The sequence below is a fragment of the Petromyzon marinus genome, chromosome 51 (genome assembly GCF_048934315.1).
Source record: "Petromyzon marinus isolate PM22_M1 ecotype Great Lakes invasive population chromosome 51, UKy_Petmar_22M1.pri1.0, whole genome shotgun sequence".
Lineage (NCBI taxonomy): Eukaryota > Metazoa > Chordata > Hyperoartia > Petromyzontiformes > Petromyzontidae > Petromyzon > Petromyzon marinus.
This window is the reverse complement of record NC_133717.1, coordinates 10,837,531-10,861,265: the sequence shown is the minus strand read 5'-3', so window position 1 is coordinate 10,861,265 and position 23,735 is coordinate 10,837,531. Positions and strand designations below refer to the sequence as shown.

Sequence of the window (23,735 nt, the reverse complement as noted above, 5' to 3'; positions counted from 1 at the left end):
ACACACATTGGTTCAAGTGAAAATGTCTCGTATTGATGTTGGGTATCCAAATTTACCCATTTTACTCATGATTTGCAAGCTTTGTGGTATGGGGCAGACCTTGGAAAATAACATTTAATGCTTTAAAAATATTTTGATAGTTACCCCTCGAACTTGATACCTCCTTATTAACACATGGATCTGCCTGCAACGAACATTTCTCATTAATTTTAATTTTCTTTTTAAAATATTGAAATGCATTAGGTCTTTACACCATTTTGTAAGATATATATGGATATTCATTGAACAAGATGACAGAGAATGCAGATACCAGCTCCAAGACATTGGTGAAGGTTACGACACTTCTCGATTCAATGTGCAAATCGTAAATGTTTATTAAAGCACAAACCGCATTAATATTTACAGCATGTGAGTATTTACAAGAACCTATTGCAGTGCAGTGGGAACTGGATTATCTTGACTATCCTTGAAGCACCGCCATGCATGCAGTCAATGTTTTATACTGGTAGGAACGAAGTTGTAAACTGAGTGTACCAGCCTGCAATAGATTAATGTGTCCGTCCGTCCCCTTTAAATACTTTAACGAAGTGAAATCTCGTGCTGTTGGGTGTAAAATCAGCAATAGACAGCGCAGAGACTTGATATGTCTTATTGCCCCCAACATTTGGAAGTCACTATCTCATTTGCGAACTTCTACCAGCCCACCCTGCAGGGACCTGTTACAAGCCAGTCCAGTCGTGGTCCGTTGATTTAATTTGCATTCTGTTTGGAAATCTAATCCACACTTATGCAATGGAGCCTGATCATGTTAAATTACCTTTGCATTTTCATTGGTGGGTAGTATTTTCCATAATGACTACGACATATCCACTGTTTATTCACTAATTGAAAAACTATTTGTTGACATTTCCATCTATGCAATATTACCACCAAGCAGGATGGCTGACTCAGCAGCCACCCCAAGTCAGACGAGCCACATGGTCTGTCTTGCGCTTGGTGGGCTTGACGAAGCCCAGAAACTGCAGTTCGGAGACGGCACGAATGAACCGTGCGCTGGGTGCGTAACAATTCAGGACAACAGCTGGGCCAAACATGATCAAGTTTTGGAGATATTGCAGCCAACTGGTTGGCCACCCGAGTTCATTTTCATTGGGGCAGCCCAAACAGCCATCTGATAATATCTTAGAATAGTCAATCACCCCTTCTCAATCCTCTTCTGGATTAAGGCCTCCCTCTACCATCTCCGTTATGGAGGTGGTAATGACCATACTGCACTATGTTGATCAGTGTGCATTGGTGAAGGGGAGGTGCCCGTAATAGGTTCAGATATCACTCGCCACTTAAGCATGGCTGGGAATCTAGCTCATGTGGCTGGGTTCGTAGTGCATTGTCACTGTTCCACCCCTGTAGTTCCTTATTCATGATTAAATATTAGGCATGCAAGGAAGTGTTGATTAACCATTGAAAATATATTTAATTGCATGGAATTATGCATGCGGGAATGGTATAAATTGTTACTGATTTATGAAAAAGCTTGCCACTTTGTAGTAGCCATTCGACTTTTGTATTACCTATTGAATCCTCAATCTGTCTCGAGTAAAGAAAAAAATGATTTGCCAAATTGTACATACATATAGCACTCTTCGTTATGCCTGTAAACAGTTTTAGGATTCAAGAGCTCTTCAGGCAGTTGCTCGGCTAATCTTGTGACAAACTGGAAAAAGTGAGACCTGCACCAGTGTGTGCTCTGGCAAGATTTGGTAAAGGACGTCCTATGAACACGCCCATTTTCTGTACCAGCTAATCAACAGGCAATGTGTGAGTATATTTGGCTGAAGCTATGATGGACTCCAAAAACCACAGATGCTTGGCAGTAAAAAGGATACTGAATTTGTTGGTCAATGACGTGAGGTGTTTCAGCCTCTTCAGAGTCCTTCCCGGCTTGCAGAACTGTCTGGAAAGCCTGGGGTCACAGGCACATGGCAGTGGTGATATAGACAAAACTTACTTTAAGCTTCACAAAAAAATACTTTTAAAACTGGATTTAAAAAAAAATTGTGGACTTAAAAAAACAAGGACGTTGGATTGAATGCATAAAAAAAGTTGTCGTTAGAAAAGATAAGTTGATTCCTGAGAAAATTTTTTTTTTTTATGATTCAGAGCTCTTGGGACTATCAGCAACTCATTTGTTGATAAATCCCATTTCATTGTTTCATTTAGAGGCTATAAACTCCACCCTTTAATCCCCAATTCACTTTAGCTGTGCCATCAGCTGTTTTTTAAAATAATTATAGTCACTACGTTTAACGTACAACACTGACATTTATTACCAATGTTCAAAAGTTGTTATAGTTGCTGATGGAACAGACAATATTGGCAAAAAAAGGTTCTTTATCCTTATGGAGTGCATTTCAGAACTCTCAACCACAGACTTAAGTGGTGGTTAACCAGCTTCATATGGCTTAACTCCAAAACGTCTCTCCAGGATTAAGTCTCTGCTGAAGTGCTATTCCTCCATTAACGTAATCAGTTTGGTCATTGTACTCACACCTCAATCGCATATGGTGGCAACTTGTTTTGTGTGTGCTTACCTGCAGCCAGTCGTACAGGTTAATCATGCAACCGCACTCCAGGTGCAGCTTATAGGCGATGCATAGATCTGGAGCCATGTTGGTGATGCTGCCCTCCGTGCTGCGCAAGGCCTTGTTCTGATGGCGCACATCATCACCACAACAATAATTTACAAAGCATTTTTATGTAACCGCATCTCAAGATGATATATGAAAGTGAGATACAACATTGGGGAAGAAGATCAAATAGGAAGGGGGTAAGGGCACGTGCACATGGGAGACGGAAATAGTGCAGTGCAGTGCAACATGGGGCCAACAAGGCCAAGTTTAGAGGGCTGAAGCAACCATGAATCCCAGGGGAGCCAGAACCCATGACCAGCAAATAATTTTGTTCAACCGCTCCCGGTTCAATGACAGTCGCTACCCACCAGCGTTTATGGTATATCAGGATTTAGACGTGCTCAAATCCCATTCCGTCTGCCGATCAACACGCAGCCCATTGACTGTCGAAACTAAAAAGGTCCTTTACTTATCCAGGAAAGATTGAGTTTACAATTCAATTTCTTTCAAAAGGTTGTTTGACCAATTCAATTTTACTGAGTGTTTTGTACTTTGAAATTGACTTGAGTAACCTAGACCAGGGGTCGGCAACCAAAATAACAAGTGACATTTTATTTTCGAATTTGGTTAAAAACTTGATATTTAAAGAGCCGCAATGCATATGAATAACGTCAAAAAGCAGTCCTTAATTAGGCCTAGAGACAGGAAAAGATAACACAATTTTCTGCATTCACAGATTCATGAACCGACCTTTCTATACTGCCATGCTTTAGCCAACTCGAAGCGCACGAAGATCTGAGTTTTTCTAAATATACAATATCCGCCAAATCTTTGCCGCCATGGCAACGGATCACAGAAATCTTCCACCACGCTTAGCCGACCAGCTGCTGTACTACGTATGAAGCTCTGCTACAGCCGCTGCTTTTTGCTCACCTGCAGGTAGTAGTAAGGGTTGGTGAGCGCCATCTGGATGGCTGCACGTGGCGACGCGTTGAGGTGCTGCTTCAGTGTGGAGGAGTCGCTAAAGTAGCTCACTTCGTGCAGCGTCTGCCCTTCAGGTGGCTGCAGGTATTTCCTGTGTAAAGGCAAATATGTTTCAGAAGCAACGTGCAGTTTGCTTTGACAATCGGTTGGTAAAGCTGGACAGAATAACCCAACAAGACTGACAAACGCGAAAAGCTCTGCAGCTGAAGGTGACACCTAGTAATGTATCAAAGGCGGCCACTTTGCTGCTAAATACGTGCACCTATTCTATACAGTGCTTTAGGATCCGGTTGCTTTTGTAAATAATTAGAATGTGTTTTGATAGAGCGTCCTTCATGCCAGGTGGATCTCAGAGCACTTTACACACAATAAAATGTAATTAAAACAGTATCTAAAAAATGGGTTGAAGTACCTGAAGCGATTGCGAGTTAAAAAAATATTCTTTGAACACTTCAAATAAAGTGGGTGACGAGGGTTGGATGGGTAGAGTGAGAAGGGCAGGGGGCAGACATTGGGAAGAGGCAAGGGGGGGGGGAGTACAGAGCTAAAGGAAAATGAGAGATGTAGGGAAAGGTGAGGAGAGATGAAGATGGTAAAACATTAAATATTCAAGTGCTGCAAGCTAAACGGAAAGTGAGGGTTAGGGGGGTGTAGAACACGGACATCAACATGGGATGACAGAATAAAATAAGGGAATGAATGTGCTAGCAGCAGAATGGATGCTGCAATCTCGAAAGTGATCAACTAAATCACGATCACGCGCACCAGGTAGTTATAGGGTTGGCACTTTTCTAATTGCACCAAGTCTGGAGCCAGCCTAAAGGTGGCCACATATCAGTAAAGCGAGTGTGAGGCGCAGTAAAAGTCTACTAACCTGAAAGTGCGAGTTGAACACAGATATAGAGATGAAATGCCCCACTGTAAACCAAGCCGAATTAACCCCCATGCAATAGGATATGGCACACCATGGGATGCTTGGTGTGCCATATCGGGCGACTCTTTTCACGCTGTTGCGGCCTCCACCCACCTGACCAGATCGTTGAGCAGATCCAGAGCTTTGGTACGGAGCACCTCGTAGGGAGTCGACTTCTTCTGCTGCTTCTTCGCCGCCTGCATCTCCATCAGTGTCTGCCGCAGGAACATTGTAAACGGAATGGTCCCGATGCGACGCGCATCCCTGTGCCTCGATACGTCAGCCGTGTGTGCTATGCAGTGGGCATGGTATTCAATGCTAAGTATTATGCAGCCTGCTAGGCACAGGCTCAAAGGCCCAAAACACCAAGTGACCGGCAACAAAAAGCACGATTATACTTGTAGTGGATAAGAGTTAATGTTTCTTGAACTGAGCAATGTTATAAGGACTTTGGGAGATGAGATGATGGGGGAGGAATTCCAAAGTCAAGCAGTATATGGAAAGAAACAGAGTAAGAATTGTTTTGACCTGGAGTGTGGTGGTTGAACAGAGTATACTTAGCTTTGTAAAGCATGTGTTGTATGGTGTGCAGTATGTAGCACGTGGATTGCAGTGTCTCGTGTATGGTGAGCACTGTGCATCAAGTATAGCACACAGCGAAATTTGTGCGCTTGCCCTCACCTTCTGCAGCTGGTGCAGGTCAGTTTTTCCAAGCACTGGCACTTTTTGTGCCGGCAACGCCATCTCTTCGACGTTGGGTGCCTCGCCGGGCTCGCCAAGTGCATGCAGGCCTTGTAGGACACCCTGGAGGGACGTGACCGCACCCTGTAGCTCAGGATCAGTAGGGGCAGCCGACAGCTGCTCCACACAGCTCTCCAGCAGACAGCAGAGCTCATCCCGGGCGAGCATCCTGGCACACGGCAAGGCGAGCGTGTCACTGCAGTAATGCTAGTTGCAATTCTATTTTAGAGCCAGCAGGGGACTGTAAAACAAAAACAACGATCCCTCATGTAACCGAAATAGACTTTTGGGGCAAATGCCGTTGGCGAACATCTATGAAGTTCAGCAGGGTACACGAGGGGGTGGGTGGCCAATACAATACCTGGCCACCTTTGACTCCCGAATGGCGATGTTTAGACATCGAACCAGGTACTCATTGGAGGCGAAGTCATCCTAGGGAAGGCCCAGGACTGATTCAGATAATCATCACTGCTATTGGCCACGAGTGCTAATCAAACCCAGGTCGCCGGGTTCATAGCTCAGCGCGCTAACCACTACACTACCACTCCACTACCGCCGGGGACTATAACCACCTCATGAACAGCAATTGCCTCTCTGTGCCACGGTGCCCCATCCCCCTGATTCAATGATTCAACGGCAGCTCCCAGGCAGTTATGGAAACACTCGAGGTCAACCACATCAGACATTTCTGGTAATCAATGCTCATTCTGGGTTTGGAGGCCCTGTTGAACCTAGACGTTGCCACAACGAGGAGGGGCCTTATCATCAGCCTCATAAAAACAAAACACCTCATCACGAGCAATCAGGTTGTTGGAGAGGAGAAGGCTTCTCCTACATGGGGACTATGCTCATCGCCCATTTGGCAGCAGAGGTCTGACCCTCCGCACCCGGTAAGTGGAATGATCTTCATTGTAAGCATAACGCTGTGACGCACACAATAATAACGATGGTGGGGGCGATGGGGGATGTCTGGTGAGGAAGTGAGGACACTCACCGGAGGAGATGCATGGCGGATGAGTAGCCTTCACTTTCCCACACGGGCGACTCGAGGACGCTGCAGTACAGCTCCCGCACCTGCAGACCGCGAGAAGTGTGCACGTCGCCAAAACTCAATTACCGTGGCACGGCACTCAATCTAACTTCTTAAAGGAAAAAATATATAATGCTTATGCATGGATTTTGTAACTCTTTCCAACAGGTTTGTCCTCTGATTAGCATCACCTTCTGAGCCGCATCACGAGATGACGTCATATTACAACGTTTGCAATGGTGCTCGAGCAAAAATTTAATACGCACGTAATTAATACTGCCCGAAACATCAGCCTATCATATATTTTATCTGTTATAAAGAAGTGTTAATAAATATGGTAAGTTTTCTTGGAAGGATCAGGCTGTCCAGGTGATATAACCATCTGGCAATTTGGCAGTGTTTTCTCAGAGCACTCTGCCTGTTAGTAGGAGGGACTGGTGAGTGGACAATAAAGACCCTGTGACGTCCTAGGCCGGTACCTGCTTGCCGAGTGGGTGTCCGGGCAGCTGGTGTGTGAAGGTGTGCAGGCCCCGCAGCATCAGGAAGAACCGGCGATGGTATCGGTGAAGCTCAGACAGCAGGATCCACACAGTGTCCTAGTGGTACCCGTATGAATGATATACATGCGTAAACGACAAATACCTTGCCACAGCCTTGTAGACTTGGTGCAAGTGCTGTTAGTGAGCACATATTCAGGTGGAATACTCTTGCCGCTCACCTACAACTTGGTTACCTCCCTTCACTCCCCTCTGTGTCTCCCTATTCGGCCAAAACAGAGCTTATTTGCACAAAACGTTTATCTGGCGTCTCTTGCTCCCACACGTGTGCACGGTCTTTTTCGATTTGCGTGTTTACATCACCGTTGAAACTGAAATACAGAGCTTACTTGCACATGTTCATGTTTTTGTTTGTTGCGGTTGCACCCGATTCAAGAGCCGAATGGCTCACAGGGCATACCTCATAAGTGAAACTTAAAACTGAATCTGAAATAATGTACCGAAACTCTGCTGGCACCTCTTGCTCTCATTATATTTTCACTCTTTTTTTATCCTCGTGCTTTTCATTTACCACCAATAAATACCTCGTTTCTGAGTTGTGCAATATTCCTTAAGGGGCCTGTACTCGTTCTCTAAAATTTTCAAGTCGTTATTTTTTTCTTTGTGTTGTTGCTGTGCTCAAGCATCACAGATCAATTGTATAATATCCTGGAAACTGGCCAAACGAGATCGTCCATTTCACAACAACAACAAAAATAATCATGTAAGACAATGAACATTCAATCCCACCGAGCTACAGAGTAAACTCTCCATTCTGCATGGTAATGGAGAGTGGAGTTACATGAAAAAATACTAAAACACAGATCATTCAAAACACATGTTAAGTAGGCTTGTGTATTGTTTATCGAGGTAGAATGGGGGTGATGACACCAAAGTCCGTCTGTTTTTATTGCTTCTTAAAGTAATCGGTTTAACTTGCAGATGTGTTTGCAGTGACATGGGTCACTTATCCTTGATGAGTGAAGAACAGCTAATAATTAATCCAGCACGTGCATTGAGCTCTTTCTTTTACAAGCGCAGTTAATCTGCAACCAAGATAATTGAGAGTTTACTGTATGCTAAATGGGATGCAGTATAATGACAAGGAAGCAGGAAACGATGCAGCCAAGGCTGGTGTCCACATACCTTAAGGTACTCGTTATCGGTCAGGAGTCGGTCCTGCTCACTTGCCTTCCTACCCTCCACGTACCTATGAAGTGGACACGAGAATCCTTTAGCATTGTCAACTATAAACTAATTTGAACGATTTTTATTTTGCCAGTTAAGGCCCACTCAGCTACATAGCTCTTTTTCAGAAGTGATCTGGTCACAAATGTGTACATTTATAGTAGCCAAATACTGTAAATGCATGTTTCTAAATCGACATGACTACGCGGAGAACATGCAAACTCCAAATATACAGGCGTCATGATCGGGATTGAGCCCACGACCTCCTGTATATCAGGCAAGGGAGTTAACATCTCGCCACCGTGGTGCCCATTTTAGTTTCACACGGACCGGCCATTAGTATCAATTGATGGCGCAGCACTGCATTGGTTGTGAGACTGTCCACGTTGCAGGCTGTGTCCATTGAAATTTAAAGTCATTTAGAGCATTATATGGATCGCAAAGGGGCAGTTCCACGATATTAAAGTGCCTGAAATCTTACAACTATAATACTTAAAAGGTAGATACAAGCCAACAACAACTGTTAAAATATAAAGTTCCCCAATTTTGCATGCACATTTCAAAACACTTAAAAATGTGGGCCATTGTTTGTATGATCATGGTGCGGATGTATTTTTTCTTCGGCATAGTATGTCATCCAATTGGGACTGTAGTTCAGAGAGAAATTATGGTACTAGAGGGGAATATTTTTGACCTGACAACACAGTTTTGCCAAATTGACACTTTTATCACGATAATAAAGGTGAGCCCTTAGAAAACAATATACTTTGGTTGTTGTTAGATGATGCTAAAGTGTGTATTTTAGCAGTTTTTGTACAACATCTGGCCTCAACATCATGTCAGCACATTTACCAAGATCTGAATATACAACACTTTCATGATACCTGTCCTACAGTGTGGTGCCAATACTTAGATTCAGACCCAAACAGGCTGCAGTCCTTCCATATGCGTTGTCAGCAACACATTTTTGGCCGCACATGGCAAGACTCTGTTCGCAACACCGAAGTCTCATCGAGGACTGGTTTTCCTGCCATCGATGCAATTATCCACTCAAGATACATCCACCTGTTTGGCTACAAGATACTCCCCACACACCATGCCCTACTTCTATCCATCCAGGTAAAGAGCAGATCTCAACCATCTCCATCGTGGCACCATCCAATCGGCCATCCTATGGACTCATGTGTTCGTAAGATCTGTTGAGACACCTTGCAGGAGGCTTTCTACAATGCGGTGAAACATGCATACTCTGGTTGGCACAACGGGCCTTCGTCATCTACGCAATTCTGATGATGATTATGATAAGGCGTGTGTCTTAATGGGTGGTCCGTAACAGGTACTGAATCCAATTCAGACCCTAAGTAAGGATGTACACTGTGGCAATACTGCTGACGAACCGGCGGAAGGAAGGGGCCTGGCGCACGGCCTCACAGAGCTCCGGCCCGAGTGACTTGACGTGAGCCTTCAGGCTGGACGGCGGCATACACAGCACGCTAAGCGGCTGCTCGTAAAAGTGCTCCATCATGGCAAACTGGCAGGATAAAAAAAGTATGCGAGTCAGCGAGCAATGCAGCAATCGAACGAACATGAATCGCTGAATGCATGTTTCCTGACTATACTCTGATTGTGATGGTGGAACATGCAGTATAGACATGTAATAAAAATCACCCTTCCCTCTTTTAGTTGATGAATGTCTAAGATGTGGGTTGACAAATCATATTCAGGAATGAATTGTATGTTATATCATAGATAATGACTGGCTCGTTTGTTCTCTCTTGTTCTTGCCATTAGCCTTAAGATAACATCTGCATAAAATTTGGATATTTTTTTCCATGGGGTGGGGCAGTGGAAACAGGTCCCTGCAGGGTGGGCTGGTAGGAACATTGGAATTTTGCGCAATTTTATTTTTACACCCCAACAGCACGAGATTTCACTTCGTTAAAGTATTGAAAGGGGACGGACGGACGGACACATTAATCTATTGCAGGCTGGTACACTCAGTTTACAACTTCGTTCCTACCAGTATAATTGTTCATGAACCATGCTACAGTGAGGAAAAAAAGTATTTGATCCCCTGCTGATTTTGTACGCTTGCCCACTGACAAAGAAATGATCAGTCTATAATTTTAATGGTAGGTTTATTTGAACAATGAGAGACAGAATAACAACAACAAAATCCAGAAAAACGCATGTCAAAAATGTTATAAATTGATTTGCATTTTAATGAGGGAAATAAGTATTTTACCCCCTCTCAATCAGAAAGATTTCTGGCTCCCAGGTGTATTTTATACAGGTAACGAGCTGAGATTAGGAGCACACTCTTAAAGGGAGTGCTGCCTATGACCCCAAGAACACATCCCCACCATCAAACATGGAGGTGTTTTTCTGCTAAGGGGACAGGACAACTTCACCGCATCAAAGGGACGATGGACGGGGCCATGTACCATCAAATCTTGGGTGAGAACCTCCTTCCCTTAGCCAGGGTATTGAAAATGGGTCGTGGATGGGTATTCCAGCATGACAATGACCCAAAACACATGGCCAAGGCAACAAAGGAGTGGCTCAAGAAGCACATTAAGGTCCTGGAGCAGCCTAGCCAGTCTCCAGACCTTAATCCCATAGAAAATCTGTGGAGGGAGCTGAAGCTTCGAGTTGCCAAACGTCAGCCTCGAAACCTTAATGACTTGGAGAAGATCTGCAAAGAGGACTGGGACAAAATCCCTCCTGAGATGTGTGCAAACCTGGTGGCCAACTACAAGAAACGTCTGACCTCTGTGATTGCCAACAAGGGTTTTGCCACCAAGTACTAAGTCATGTTTTGCAGAGGGGTCAAATACTTATTTCTCTCATTAAAATGCAAATACATTTATAACATTTTTGACATGCATTTTTCCGAATTTTGTTGTTGTTATTCTGTCTCTCACTGTTCAAATAAACCTACCATTAAAATTATAGACTGATCATTTCTTTGTCAGTGAGCAAACGTACAAAATCAGCAGGGGATCAAATACTTTTTTCCCTCACTGTATGAACCCAGCCACCTGGGTTCGATTATAGGCCACAGATAACAGAAGTAACGAGTGATATCTGAACTGCTCCTGGTCCTGCCTTCACAAACCCACAATAACCACCATGGTGAAGCATGGTCATTACAACTCCCATGACCAACACAGTATGGGGAGGCATTTATCCAACATTGGATTGACAAATGGCGTTATATTACTATAATATACTTTAATCCATTTCTATATGAGCTACATTTACACACAAATTGACGTGTGTATTGTGACTGTAAGAATCGACTTTTGATCTTGGAATAAATGGATTAATCTCTCCTACCTGTAAGCCCTTGACAAAGTTCCTGACGGAGAAGTCATGGTAGAGGAAGATTCCGATGAGCACCTGCAGGGCCTTGCCGTTCAGTTTGAAGAGGAAGCGATCCGTTAGCAGCAGCTGAAAGGTAGAAATGAAGAGCTTCATTCACATTGTCCCGAAGTCCATTTGTACCCGAGTGACTGTGGCATCTTTGGCAGCTCAACCCACAAGAATGACTCGGCTTGGAATAATACATCATTCGTGTCACATGGCTGCTTTCGACCAAATCACCCAGAATGCATCAGATCCCGTCAGATCTCGGAAGCTAAGCAGGCTGGAGCCAGGACAGTATTTAGATTGATGACCTCCATGCACGATGATGCAGGAAATTCTAGTTTTACAGTACTTATACGCACCCGTGTTTATTCTCGCCGCCTTTACTAACCCGCACCGTCCAGAATTTTGAGATTATGGTAAAATAACCCACGCAGCCCAGCACAGCGGTGTGGGGAGGCCCTTGTCCAACAGTGGGTTGACAAAAAATGGCTGTTTGTGTGTTGTTGTGAGTAAAGGCCCTTCTTCAGAGTGAAAAGGCAGAGATATTGACTGTTAAATTTAGATCACACTTTACAGTGTGGTGCCTTAAACTCCTTGAATACAATTGAACACATGAACACTTTTTGAATTAACAGATACCGAGTAGCAGTTAGCTGATTAGCAGATACATGTGTAGGGGAGTAGTGGGTGACGTCACGTCACGCTCACCCTCGGAGAGAGTGGCGTCGCAGAACGTGACGTCAGGTGGACCCTGGGGGGACGGTGACGTCATGCCCCAAGGGGGTATTTAAAGGGGGACCCGGGACGTAACTGGGGGTCGTCGGGGGTAGGAGTGGGGACTCAGGGGAGTTGATCCTCACCAGAGGTTAGGGGAGGCTACCCCGCCCGACCGGCCGAGGTTGGGGCAGTCCCGGCCCGGGGCAGGGAGGAGAGCCGAGTTAGCCGGGGTTGTAGGGATCCTGGTACCCCTGTCCCCTGGGGAGTTATCGGCTAGGGGGGGTGGGTTTGCGTAAGCCCCTAACCGCAACCTGCTTCGGAGTCGTGGCTTGCGCCGCAACACGTGTACACATGAGCCCATCAACTAGCAGCTCTGTGCTGCTTGCACAGCCCCCACCTGGTCGAGTGTAGAGGAGAGCAACTCGGTGGCAGGCGGCGTCTGGAATCGCTCCACGCACAGCAGAGATGACACGGAGTGCGGTAGCAAGCGGTGCAGTGCCAGGGGCGACGTGGCGATACCCAGCACCAGCACCAGGGGTAGCCGGTCCACGTACTGACTACATGCGCGCACACGGCAACACGGACAATGGTACGAGACTACTTAACGGCCATTGTACCAGTGGCATAGTGTGGTTGGCACAGGTCCTGATCTTATGTTTGCTATAAAGCCACTCAACCACATTATCGCCACTTCATCTCGTACCATTAGCATTCTCATTCCACCTTCTAGCTGCCATATGGGACGGTCCTCATTAGATTTGAACGACTGTTTGTTGGATCCTGGTACAAGGAATGAAATTGGGGCCCCCTGTTCGATTCACAGCTATGTGTCAAGTTGACACAAGGAGTGAGATTAATTGGCGATTGGAAGCATCCAGCTGGCCAGCCTCCTCACACCTGGCTGTGCCAGTTCGAGCTGGACGTGAGCCTCTCTACTCCAAAGGTATGGACTGCTGTGAGTGACAGTCTGGAATATAGGACGGTATGACCCCTTACGGTTAAGTGCTATAGCTGTTTTAATAGTAGTCAACTCCAATTCCCTCTTATATAGCACAGCGCCTGAGCCATTCTGGGCCATGTGCCTCAGTGCAGTTGCACTGCCTGCACACTCGATAGCCACGCGACTGCACTGCGTCCTGAGATCCTGCTGGAAGTGAGCGTTTGGGAGCATGTGGGCGACGTGGCACCTGCAGATGCGGATGAGGTCCTGCAGCACACGTGGCGGAAAGCTCTCGAGCTCCCGAAGGATGATAACGATGGGGGGAGTCGTGCTGTGCCGCCCGCTCACCTTCCGCTTGCCTTTCACATGGTCCGATACAGGCTACATACAACAAAGATCCCCATTTATTGCTTTAACAGACTTTTTGGGGAAGTGCCGTTAACTATGAAGGCCGGCATGGCACACGAGGAGGTGCGTGGCCAACAACACATCCAGCCACCTTTACCCTCCCTAGTGGCGACATTTACACATCGCACCAGGTACTTATTTAAAGCTGAGTCGACCTAAGAGGGAGCCCCATGAGCAGTTGAGATAATCGTCGCTGATGTTGGCCATGAGCGGGAATCTAACTCAGGTAACAGGGTTCATAGTGCAGCATGCTAACCGCTACACCACCGCTCCCTGCACCCCATATACACATATGTGCGCGCGCACACATGTACAGCCTACTGTCACTCGTGGAGTGTGGAAGCCTTCATCCATATCTGGCGTGGGGGTTTCTTGACCATATTCCAGCACACTGGGCAGTTTGTGTAGCGTAGACATGGGAGTGTGGAAGTACAGTACAATGGATACTGCTACTTTGCACAATGACAAGCTCTTTTTTGAATTTGGCACCAACCCAAGCACTATCCAGGCACAACTCACTGTAGCTTTCTAAAGTTAATGATATCCAGTGCATTTCGGATGAGTTTATAAAAGGCCACATAAGTTGATATAAAACACAAGGATATATACCTTGCAGCTGTGGGTTCAGACCAACAGAACGTGTGCACTGTGTTGTTTAAGCAATGGTTGTATGTATGCTGAACTTCTTTCGCACCGTACGTAGCCAAGCATGCTAATCGGAGGTGCGGTCTATCTGTTGTTAAATGACTGGGTCTGTCCGACTGGAGCAGCTCTGCTCAAGGGCGCATGACGGAGGCGGAGGGTACCTGCGGCAGAGACGAGTACCAGTTGCACAGTGCGGAGAACGATGGCAGCACCCGCCATGCCGACAAGGGCTTCCTGTCGCCCAAGTCGTCACTTTCTCCCTCGTCGTCCTCGCACGATATCTGCCTCCCAAGCAGCGTACCGAGAATCTTCTGCACCGCCTGCTTCAGCCCTGCGAAGGTGATCAACCGTCGTGCGATTGAGATGTGAGTATGTGGCTCAGAGGGAAAGGCGCTGAGCTGCCACAGCTAAGATCTCAGGTTTGAATGCATGCAGCCGCCAGTTATCAAACCAGGTTTTCAAGTGTAATCAGTTCATGGTCTTATGGGCCGAGAGAAGTGTGTTGACCGTCATCCTTCAAATCTGGAGCCGACACCGATGGATGGGTCCTTATCTTCTCATGAACAAAGCTTCAAACTCGTGTCGATAACCCCGAGACACACATCATAGGTACATCTCTACAAAAAAAGAGCTGTTCGTTCCATTAATTAACCCTCGAGCTTCTCCTAACATTAAGAAACTAAAGTGGGACTCGCTCAGCCTTGCCGTAGACCTGTAATTACAGACACTGACCTCTGCACTCCTTCGGCTGAAGGGACACGATGTGCGGCGTGACAGACTCACGCAGCCGCTCCGTCAGCGTTTGGAACACCACCTCGTGATCCGCTACGTTCACGCCTGCACAAACGCAGAGCCACGCAAAGCAATCAATGCCACAGCAGCACTGCGCGTGCCCCACTACGGTAGGCAGAGGCAAAGACAACATCCTAATATGACATCCCTGTGACGGCTGGCACAGTTACACAATGACCGTGCAGGTGGGGTCAAAAGGAACGAACGGCACCTGTGACAAAGGCGGCTGTCGGAATTTCGTTAGATCTCTGCCGCTCTGCCCAGCTCTGAAGGTTGTCTGAGGCCACCCCTCGAGCTCCCGACAGGAAGGAGATCATCTTCTCAAACACCTGGGCATTCATCTCGACATGCACTGCCTGAGCATGCATACAACATCCACACAGCAAAGCCTTTTGGCTATGTACGGTGCAAAAGAAGTGAAACATACATACATACTCAGGACACAGCCACCTACAGAATAGAGGATGTATTTATGTCTGTGAATATAAAACAGAGGTAGGGAACCTGCAGCCCGCTGACTGTACACAGCCAACGACTTAATTTCATACAGCCAGCTACAACATGAGAACCGCTTTGAAAGGCCTGCAAACAATATTTATCCGTCACTCAAATAATCTTTCCTGCACTGATTGGGTACAAGACGAGTATATTTTTGACTTGTCAATACTGCGTTTCCAATTTTAGCGCGTTAGAAAAGATCACAGCTGGTTGTCGAGCCAAACGTAAGAACATGATTGGATGGATCTCTACCGATGAGAGCTGTAAAATCATCTTACATGCAAATGCAATACTGACTTAACGCATCGCAAGACTGTTAGATAAGATGGCGATGGATTCTAGTGTAATTTCTTAAGGAAGCTTTATTGTAAAAATTAATGCTATTATGTACATGTTAACGTGTATACTTTCCAACTTTACTTTACTTACAGGGAGTACAAAAACCCTCTTATCTGGCCTCCACAAACAGCTCATGAACAATGTCGTGTTGCAGAATGATGAGATCGCTGTTTACAGTCACGACCATCATCACCTCAGCAGATGTCTTCAGCTCCTGGCTGAGTGTCTGGTAGGTTTCAAACCTCAAACGGCTCTCCCTGGTCACCTCGCCATTCTCGTTCTGGAAGCACACCTCTGACAAACACAATTTAACAAATCCATCTGCGAACTCGATCGCGCCTCCGATTAGCACGGTTGGCTACGTACGGTGCGAAAGAAGTTTAACATACATTCATATATACACTCAAGATATGTAACTTAATGGCACTCAATGTGTCTCCCGTTTTCGATCAAGGATGCACAATTCAGTCATCTTACTTAACTTTAATACAGGTTTTTCTTTGGGTTAGATCGCGTAAATATATAAATGTGTCATTAAACCCGCCACCACCCAACACAAGCAATTAGTAAGGGTTGTCACGTAAACACCGGTGTGCTGTACTAGTAACGAATTGGCATGTTCTGTTTTACGTGACAAACCTTAATAATTGGCTGTGTCGGGTGGTGGCGGGTTTAACGACACATTTATATATTTATGCGATCTAACCCCCAAAAGAAAAAACCTGTATTACGGATATTGGTCGCGAAAGCCTACGCGTTAAACTTACTTACCGTCGTTACTTTTCTTTTTCTTGACAGAAGGCTTAAAGGCAAAGCACCCCTAGAACAGAAAAAAAGCATTATTTAGAGCAGTGGTTCTTAACTTGGTGTGCACGCAACCCCTGCGGATGCGAGATGCCCTTTCTGGGGGTGCGAGATGCCCTTTCTGGAGGTGTGAGATGCCCTTTCTGGGGGTGTGAGATGCCCTTTCTGGAGGTGCGAGATGTCCTTTCTGGGGGTGCGAGATGCCCTTTCTGGGGGTGAGAGATGCCCTTTCTGGGGGTGAGAGATGCCCTTTCTTGGGGTGTGAGATGCCCTTTCTGGGGGTGAGAGATGCCCTTTCTGGGGGTGCGAGATGCCCTCTCTGGGGGTGTGAGATGTCCTTTCTGGGGGTGAGAGATGCCCTTTCTGGGGGTGAGAGATGCCCTTTCTGGAGGTGTGAGATGCCCTTTCTTGGGGTGTGAGCTGCCCTTTCTGGGGGTGCGAGATGCCCTCTCTGGGGGTGTGAGATGCCCGTTCTGGGGGTGTGAGATGCCCTTTCTGGAGGTGTGAGATGCCCTTTCTGGGGGTGCGAGATGCCCTTTCTGGGGGTGTGAGATGCCCTTTCTGGAGGTGTGAGATGCCCTTTCTGGGGGTGCAAGATGCCCTTTCTGGGGGTGCGAGATGCCTCTCTGGGGGTGGGAGATGCCCTTTCTGGGGGTGAGAGATGCCCTTTCTGGAGGCGTGAGATGCCCTTTCTGGGGGTGTGAGTTGCCCTTTCTGGGTGTGCGAGATGCCCTTTCTGGGGGTGCGGGATGCCCTTTCTGGGGGTGCGAGACGCCCTTTCTGGGGGTGCGAGATGCCCTTTCTGGGGGTGCGGGATGCCCTTTCTGGGGGTGCGAGACGCCCTTTCTGGGGGTGCGAGATGCCCTTTCTGGGGGTGCGGGATGCCCTTTCTGGGGGTGAGAGATGCCCTTTCTGGGGGTGCGAGATGCCCTTTCTGGGGGTGTGAGATGCCCTTTCTGGGGGTGAGAGATGCCCTTTCTGGGGGTGAGAGATGCCCTTCCTGGGGGTGCGAGATGCCCTTTCTGGGGGTGCGAGATGCCCTTTCTGGGGGTGCGAGATGCCCTTTCTGGGGGTGCGAGATGCCCTTTCTGGGGGTGCGAGATGCCCTTTCTGGGGGTGCGAGATGCCCTTTCTGGGGGTGCGAGATGCCCTTTCTGGAGGTGCGAGATGGCCTTTCTGGGGGTGAGAGATGCCCTTTCTGGGGGTGCGAGATGCCCTCTCTGGGGGTGTGAGATGCCCTTTCTGGGGGTGCGAGATGCCCTTTCTGGGGGTGTGAGATGCCCTTTCTGGAGGTGTGAGATTCCCTTTCTGGGGGTGCAAGATGCCCTTTCTGGGGGTGCGAGATGCCCTTTCTGGGGGTGTGAGATGGCCTTTCTGGAGGTGTGAGATGCCCTTTCAGGGGGTGCGAGATGCCCTTTCTGGGGGTGCGAGCTGCCCTTTCTGGAGGTGCGAGATGCCCTTTCTGGGGGTGAGAGATGCCCTTTCTGGGGGTGCGGGATGCCATTTCTGGGGGTGCGAGACGCCCTTTCTTGGGGTGCGAGATGCCCTTTCTGGGGGTGCGGGATGCCCTTTCTGGGGGTGAGAGATGCCCTTTCTGGGGGTGCGAGATGCCCTTTCTGGGGGTGCGAGATGCCCTTTCTGGGGGTGTGAGATGCCCTTTCTGGAGGTGTGAGATGCCCTTTCTGGGGGTGCAAGATGCCCTTTCTGGGGGTGCGAGATGCCCTTTCTGGAGGTGCGAGATGCCCTTTCTGGAGGTGAGAGATGCCCTTTCTGGGGGTGCGGGATGCCCTTTCTGGGGGTGCGAGACACCCTTTCTGGGGGTGCGAGATGCCCTTTCTGGGGGTGCGAGACGCCCTTTCTGGGGGTGCCAGATGCCCTTTCTGGGGGTGCGGGATGCCCTTTCTGGGGGTGAGAGATGCCCTTTCTGGGGGTGCGAGATGCCCTTTCTGGGGGTGTGAGATGCCCTTTCTGGGGGTGAGAGATGCCCTTTCTGGGGGTGAGAGATGCCCTTCCTGGGGGTGCGAGATGCCCTTTCTGGGGGTGCGAGATGCCCTTTCTGGGGGTGCCTGATGCCCTTTCTGGGGGTGCGAGATGCCCTTTCTGGGGGTGCGAGCTGCCCTTTCTGGGGGTGCGAGATGCCCTTTCTGGAGGTGCGAGATGCCCTTTCTGGGGGTGAGAGATGCCCTTTCTGGGGGTCCGAGATGCCCTCTCTGGGGGTGTGAGATGCCCTTTCTCGGGGTGCGAGATGCCCTTTCTGGGGGTGTGAGATGCCCTTTCTGGGGGTGTGAGATGCCCTTTCTGGAGGTGGGAGATGCCCTTTCTGGGGGTGCAAGATGCCCTTTCTGGGGGTGTAAGATGCCCTTTCTGGAGGTGTGAGATGCCCTTTCTGGGGGTGCGAGACGCCCTTTCTGGGGGTGCGAGATGCCCTTTCTGGGGGTGCGGTATGCCCTTTCTGGGGGTGAGAGATGCCCTTTCTGGGGGTGCGAGATGCCCTTTCTGGGGGTGTGAGATGCCCTTTCTGGGGGTGCGAGATGCCCTTTCTGGGGGTGCGAGGTGTCCTTTCTGGGGGTGCGAGATGCCCTTTCTGGGGGTGAGAGATGCCCTTCCTGGGGGTGCGAGATGCCCTTTCTGGGGGTGCGAGGTGCCCTTTCTGGGGGTGCGAGATGCACTTTCTGGGGGTGCGAGATGCCCTTTCTGGGGGTGCGAGATGCCCTTTCTGGAGGTGCGAGATGCCCTTTCTGGGGGTGAGAGATGCCCTTTCTGGGGGTGCGAGATGCCCTCTCTGGGGGTGTGAGATGCCCTTTCTGGGGGTGCGAGATGCCCTTTCTGGGGGTGTGAGATGCCCTTTCTGGAGGTGTGAGATGCCCTTTCTGGGGGTGCAAGATGCCCTTTCTGGGGGTGCGAGATGCCCTTTCTGGGGGTGTGAGATGCCCTTTCTGGAGGTGTGAGATGCCCTTTCTGGGGGTGCAAGATGCCCTTTCTGGGGGTGCGAGATGCCCTTTCTGGAGGTGCGAGATGCCCTTTCTGGGGGTGAGAGATGCCCTTTCTGGAGGTGCGAGATGCCCTTTCTGGGGGTGAGAGATGCCCTTTCTGGGGGTGCGAGATGCCCTCTCTGGGGGTGGGAGATGCCCTTTCTGGGGGTGTGAGATGCCCTTTCTGGGTGTGCGAGGTGCCCTTTCTGGGGGTGCGAGATGCCCTTTCTGGGGGTGCGGGATGCCCTTTCTGGGGGTGAGAGATGCCCTTTCTGGGGGTGAGAGATGCCCTTTCTGGGGGTGCGAGATGCCCTTTCTGGGGGTGCGAGATGCCCTTTCTGGGGGTGTGAGATGCCCTTTCTGGGGGTGAGAGATGCCCTTTCTGGGGGTGCGAGATGCCCTTTCTGGGGGTGCGAGATGCCCTTTCTGGGGGTGCGAGATGCCCTTTCTGGGGGTGCAAGATGCCCTTTCTGGAGGTGCGAGATGCCCTTTCTGGAGGTGTGAGATGCCCTTTCTGGGGGTGCGAGATGCCCTCTCTGGAGGTGTGAGAAGGCATTTTTGGGGGTGCAAGACATGGGCAGATTTTTTTCATAAGATAAATAATCGAAAACACAAATTAAGCACGGGCACGTAAGTTCTATCAAACCGATGTATGTATTAACATTATACGTTTGTTTTAAACGATTGAAACCCAAAGGGGTGCAAGGCTGTAGGTAAAGTTTTAAGAACCACTGCTTTAGAGATACCTTCAACACAATTCTAATGCGATCAATACACGTAGGGCTCTTGAGGGAATATCAATGCAGTATTCAGGGCGATGGAACACGAAATTCTACTTCGCTAACAAGTGAATCTTTTGACGACAGCAAGGAGATAGAAGCCATCATCACACACCTGTCAACCCATACGGTTTACCTGTATTCTTTGTTTGTGTTTCTCCCTTGTGATGGGACTTTGTAGGATGAACGTTAAGATTTATAAGGGGTTACTGGTTGACGAATTTTATCTGAATTGGTCTGTAATAAGCTAGGGCACTTATAAAGGGTTGACAGGTATGTGACTCATGCAGCCAGCTATGGCTGCAAAGTTTAGTAGTACATGTTATGTATGTCGTTTATTGTAATATTTCAATCACAGTTCCTATGATCATTGTTACATTGCTTTTATAGCTTTATTTTGGCGATTTAGAAAACGTTTTGGTTTAGCCTTATTTGTTTGTTGTAGTACAGAGTTAGACTGATAACTTTAATCGAAATTGTCTTATGGTTGTTATTGTTTGACCTGCATCCCACTGGGATTTTGCACACAGGCATTGATATACGGTGCTTTTTCTGGAAGACTTTGTTGTTTTTAACTGGATTTTTCTGTTTGCGCGTAGTCACTTTAAGATGTTTCTTGTTCATATTTTTGTTTGTTGCGGTTGCACCCGATTCAAGAGCCGAATGGCTCACAGGGCTATACCAAATAAATGAAACTGAAACACGTATGCTTTCGCGACCGATATCATCCATAAGAGGTTTTTGGGTTAGATCGCGTAAATGTGTCGTTAAAACCCGCCGCCACCCGACACAGCCAACTAGTAAGGGCTGTCACGTAAACAGAAAGTGGCCAATTCGTCAGTAGTACAGCACAGATGAAGCTAGTTGTAATTACTGGCGAAACGTCGTACTCGGATTGCAAATGTTGTGGCGTGGCTCTCCAACACACAACCGGTGTAGTGCTGTACTAGTATACTACACTACTATACACTACACTACTATACACTGTATAGTAGTGTAGTGTATACTATACACTATACTATACACTGTATAGTAGTGTAGTGTTGTATAGTATCGATTTAAAGCTTTCGTGACTGCAGGGATTCATCTTCTTGGTTCTTTCGGTAAAGTCACCACGTAGAATGGAAATAAAATAATACAAATAAAACATAAAATAAAATTCTCACGACGTTTCGGCCACAACACAAGTAGCCTTCTTCAGTTGAAGGAACATAATTGTCGGGACGACAGCGCTTCAATGAACACTGCTAAGCTTGGCAGCTGGGTGGGAGGAGCAGAGCGCCTTGACAAAGGAGTTTACATATCAACAGAAGAATTTAGCATTGAAATAGCTGTGTTAATGTGTTGGATTAGCAGGGTGTTAAAGTCAGAAATTAGCATGTAACTGGGAGATTAGCATGATGTTAATGTGAGGGATTAGCATGTAACTGGTCACGGAAATAGCTATGTTAAAGTCAGAGTTTACATATCAACAGAGGCATTTAGTATATTTACGCTAAAGGACTGCAACTACCCAACTATCATACAATAAACCGATGTGAAAGAACTAAGTAAAAACTACATCAATATAATAAATGTACTCGATATATTCTTCAATAAGTTGAGCTATTAACATAGAGTAACTGGGTATACACTACACTATATGATGAATACCATATAGTAAGCTGATTTAAAAAAAGTAAAATATAAACTACATCAATGTTATCAATAAACTCAATATACTCTACATTCAGCTGAGCTACGAACAATAAGTCGACGTAGAATTGTGTATAGTATATATAGTGTATAGTTGTGTATAGTATATATAGTGTATAGTATACACTACACCACTATACACTGTGTAGTAGTGTAGTGTTGTGTATAGTAGTGTAGTGTATAGTATACACTACTATACACTACACTATACACTAGTGCTGTACTAGTGACGAATTGGCCACGTTCTGTTTACGTGACAACCCTTACTAGTTGGCTGTGTCGGGTGGTGGCGGGTTTTAACGACACAACATTTATAGATTAACGCGATCTAACCCAAGAACCTCTATCATGGATATCACCAGCGGCGTGTATAGCCCATTTAGTGGGAGAGGTGGACAAATAATGTAAAATCTCGGACTAATCACCGCATTACGTGACAATTGTGATAATTGAGCCGAGTCACGAGGAGAGGAAACATCGCGCTGTTGTTGCGGCGGTAGTGGAGGTGGTGGAGGGTCTCACGACACACATTTTTGGAGCAAGATCATCAAATAACGTGGCCGAGACCAACGTTAGATGGTGAATCGTGAACTAATGTCGCTTGCATTCGGGCACGAGGCTGCCTGCTCCCTCCAACGAGGCCGCCCTCCCCCGAGCCCGTAGTGTCTGCGAGCCCTTTGGCTTGTGAAGTCTACCACAGGCGCCGGCTTCACCATTCACGACGGCCTTCATCCAGCAGTGGAGAGACTGCGTGGCGACGAGGCGAGGCTTGGCCTGGGAACCGGGAGGTGGACGGTGGTGAAGATTGATGGGGAACTTCTTACCTTGGAGACAGAAGTTGTGGAAGTCATGATTTTGTGGAGTTTAAAAACAATAAACGTTTAAAAATTTATTAATTAATTTTTTTGTTTAACTTCACGCGTCGCGCGCACGGGCGGAGAGTCGTCGACTGCGTTCGCTGCGGCGCTCGCGATCCGCGGAATCGATTTAAGTCCCGCGCGCAAAGCAAAAGCGATTCGCATTTCAAAAGCACGCAAGCGGTTGTATCAATCCCGATGGTGTGCCGTTTAGGGTAAGGCTCGGAGGTATATTACGAGACTGGATGAATAACACGATTGCAGACGAGACACGAGAGAGAGAGAGCACAAAATGAATCGATTACTCTTTTGTGGAATCGATTGCCGCGAGATCTTCCCAGGTTCGCGCCACGCGGGCGTGAATCGATTCACACACCTCTCATGTTTTTTTATATAAATCGATTCGCGCATGAAATATGTCATAAGTTAAGGATTATACTGCAAGACCAATATGATCTCTGTCATCGATGTATGGTGAGGTGTCAATGTAGGAACAATTTTTTAATTCAGTCCTGATGGGATCGATACCAAGGATTGAGTGATGACGTCACGCTTCTACATCGGTTTGCAAACGTCGATGACGTCACGCTTTCAGACTGGTTAGTAAACATCGATGACGATTCGCTTCCAGATTGTGAGTAAACATGGATAACGTCACGCTTCCAGATCGGTTCGCAACTATCAATAACGTCACGCTTCCAGATTGGTAAGCAAACATCGATGACGTCGCGCTTCCAGTTTGGTTGTGGATCGTTGATGACGTCACGATCCCATATTGGATATCAAACATCGATGATGTCCCTATTAACGTTCACTCGTCCATTCCAAAATCGAATAAATTTCGTTGCCCACTTTTTTTTCTATACGCACGAATACAGAATCGCTGCACAGTGTT

At 47.4% G+C, this 23,735-nt stretch overlaps 1 protein-coding gene across 1 annotated transcript; it reads right to left on the bottom strand.

Moving 5' to 3' along the window:
* Positions 1 to 349: 349 nt before the first annotated feature.
* Positions 350 to 23,108, bottom strand: ORC3 (origin recognition complex subunit 3). Its single transcript, XM_032973589.2, has 19 exons — positions 22,808 to 23,108; positions 16,505 to 16,553; positions 15,927 to 16,027; positions 15,108 to 15,252; positions 14,837 to 14,941; positions 14,266 to 14,435; positions 13,299 to 13,432; positions 12,509 to 12,668; positions 11,362 to 11,475; positions 9,420 to 9,553; positions 7,981 to 8,044; positions 6,778 to 6,894; positions 6,263 to 6,342; positions 5,209 to 5,437; positions 4,642 to 4,742; positions 3,564 to 3,705; positions 2,592 to 2,708; positions 1,887 to 1,963; positions 350 to 1,053 (listed from the first exon to the last, which is right to left on the bottom strand). The coding sequence occupies exons 1-19, from the start codon at positions 22,832 to 22,834 to the stop codon at positions 948 to 950; spliced, it is 2,172 nt and encodes a 723-aa protein (XP_032829480.1). The 5' UTR covers positions 22,835 to 23,108; the 3' UTR covers positions 350 to 947.
* Between the last annotated feature and the right edge of the window lie 627 nt (positions 23,109 to 23,735).

What these genes read in the sequence shown, in the direction of transcription:
- ORC3 (XM_032973589.2), bottom strand. Translation starts at nt 22,834, where the DNA reads ATGACTTCCACAACTTCTGTCTCCAAG. An exon ending in CCACAACTTCTGTCTCCAAG is followed by an intron (nt 16,554 to 22,807) that starts GTAAGAAGTTCC and finishes TTTCTGTTCTAG; the next exon opens with GGGTGCTTTGCCTTTAAGCC. An exon ending in TCAGCCGAAGGAGTGCAGAG is followed by an intron (nt 14,436 to 14,836) that starts GTCAGTGTCTGT and finishes TCACCTTCGCAG; the next exon opens with GGCTGAAGCAGGCGGTGCAG.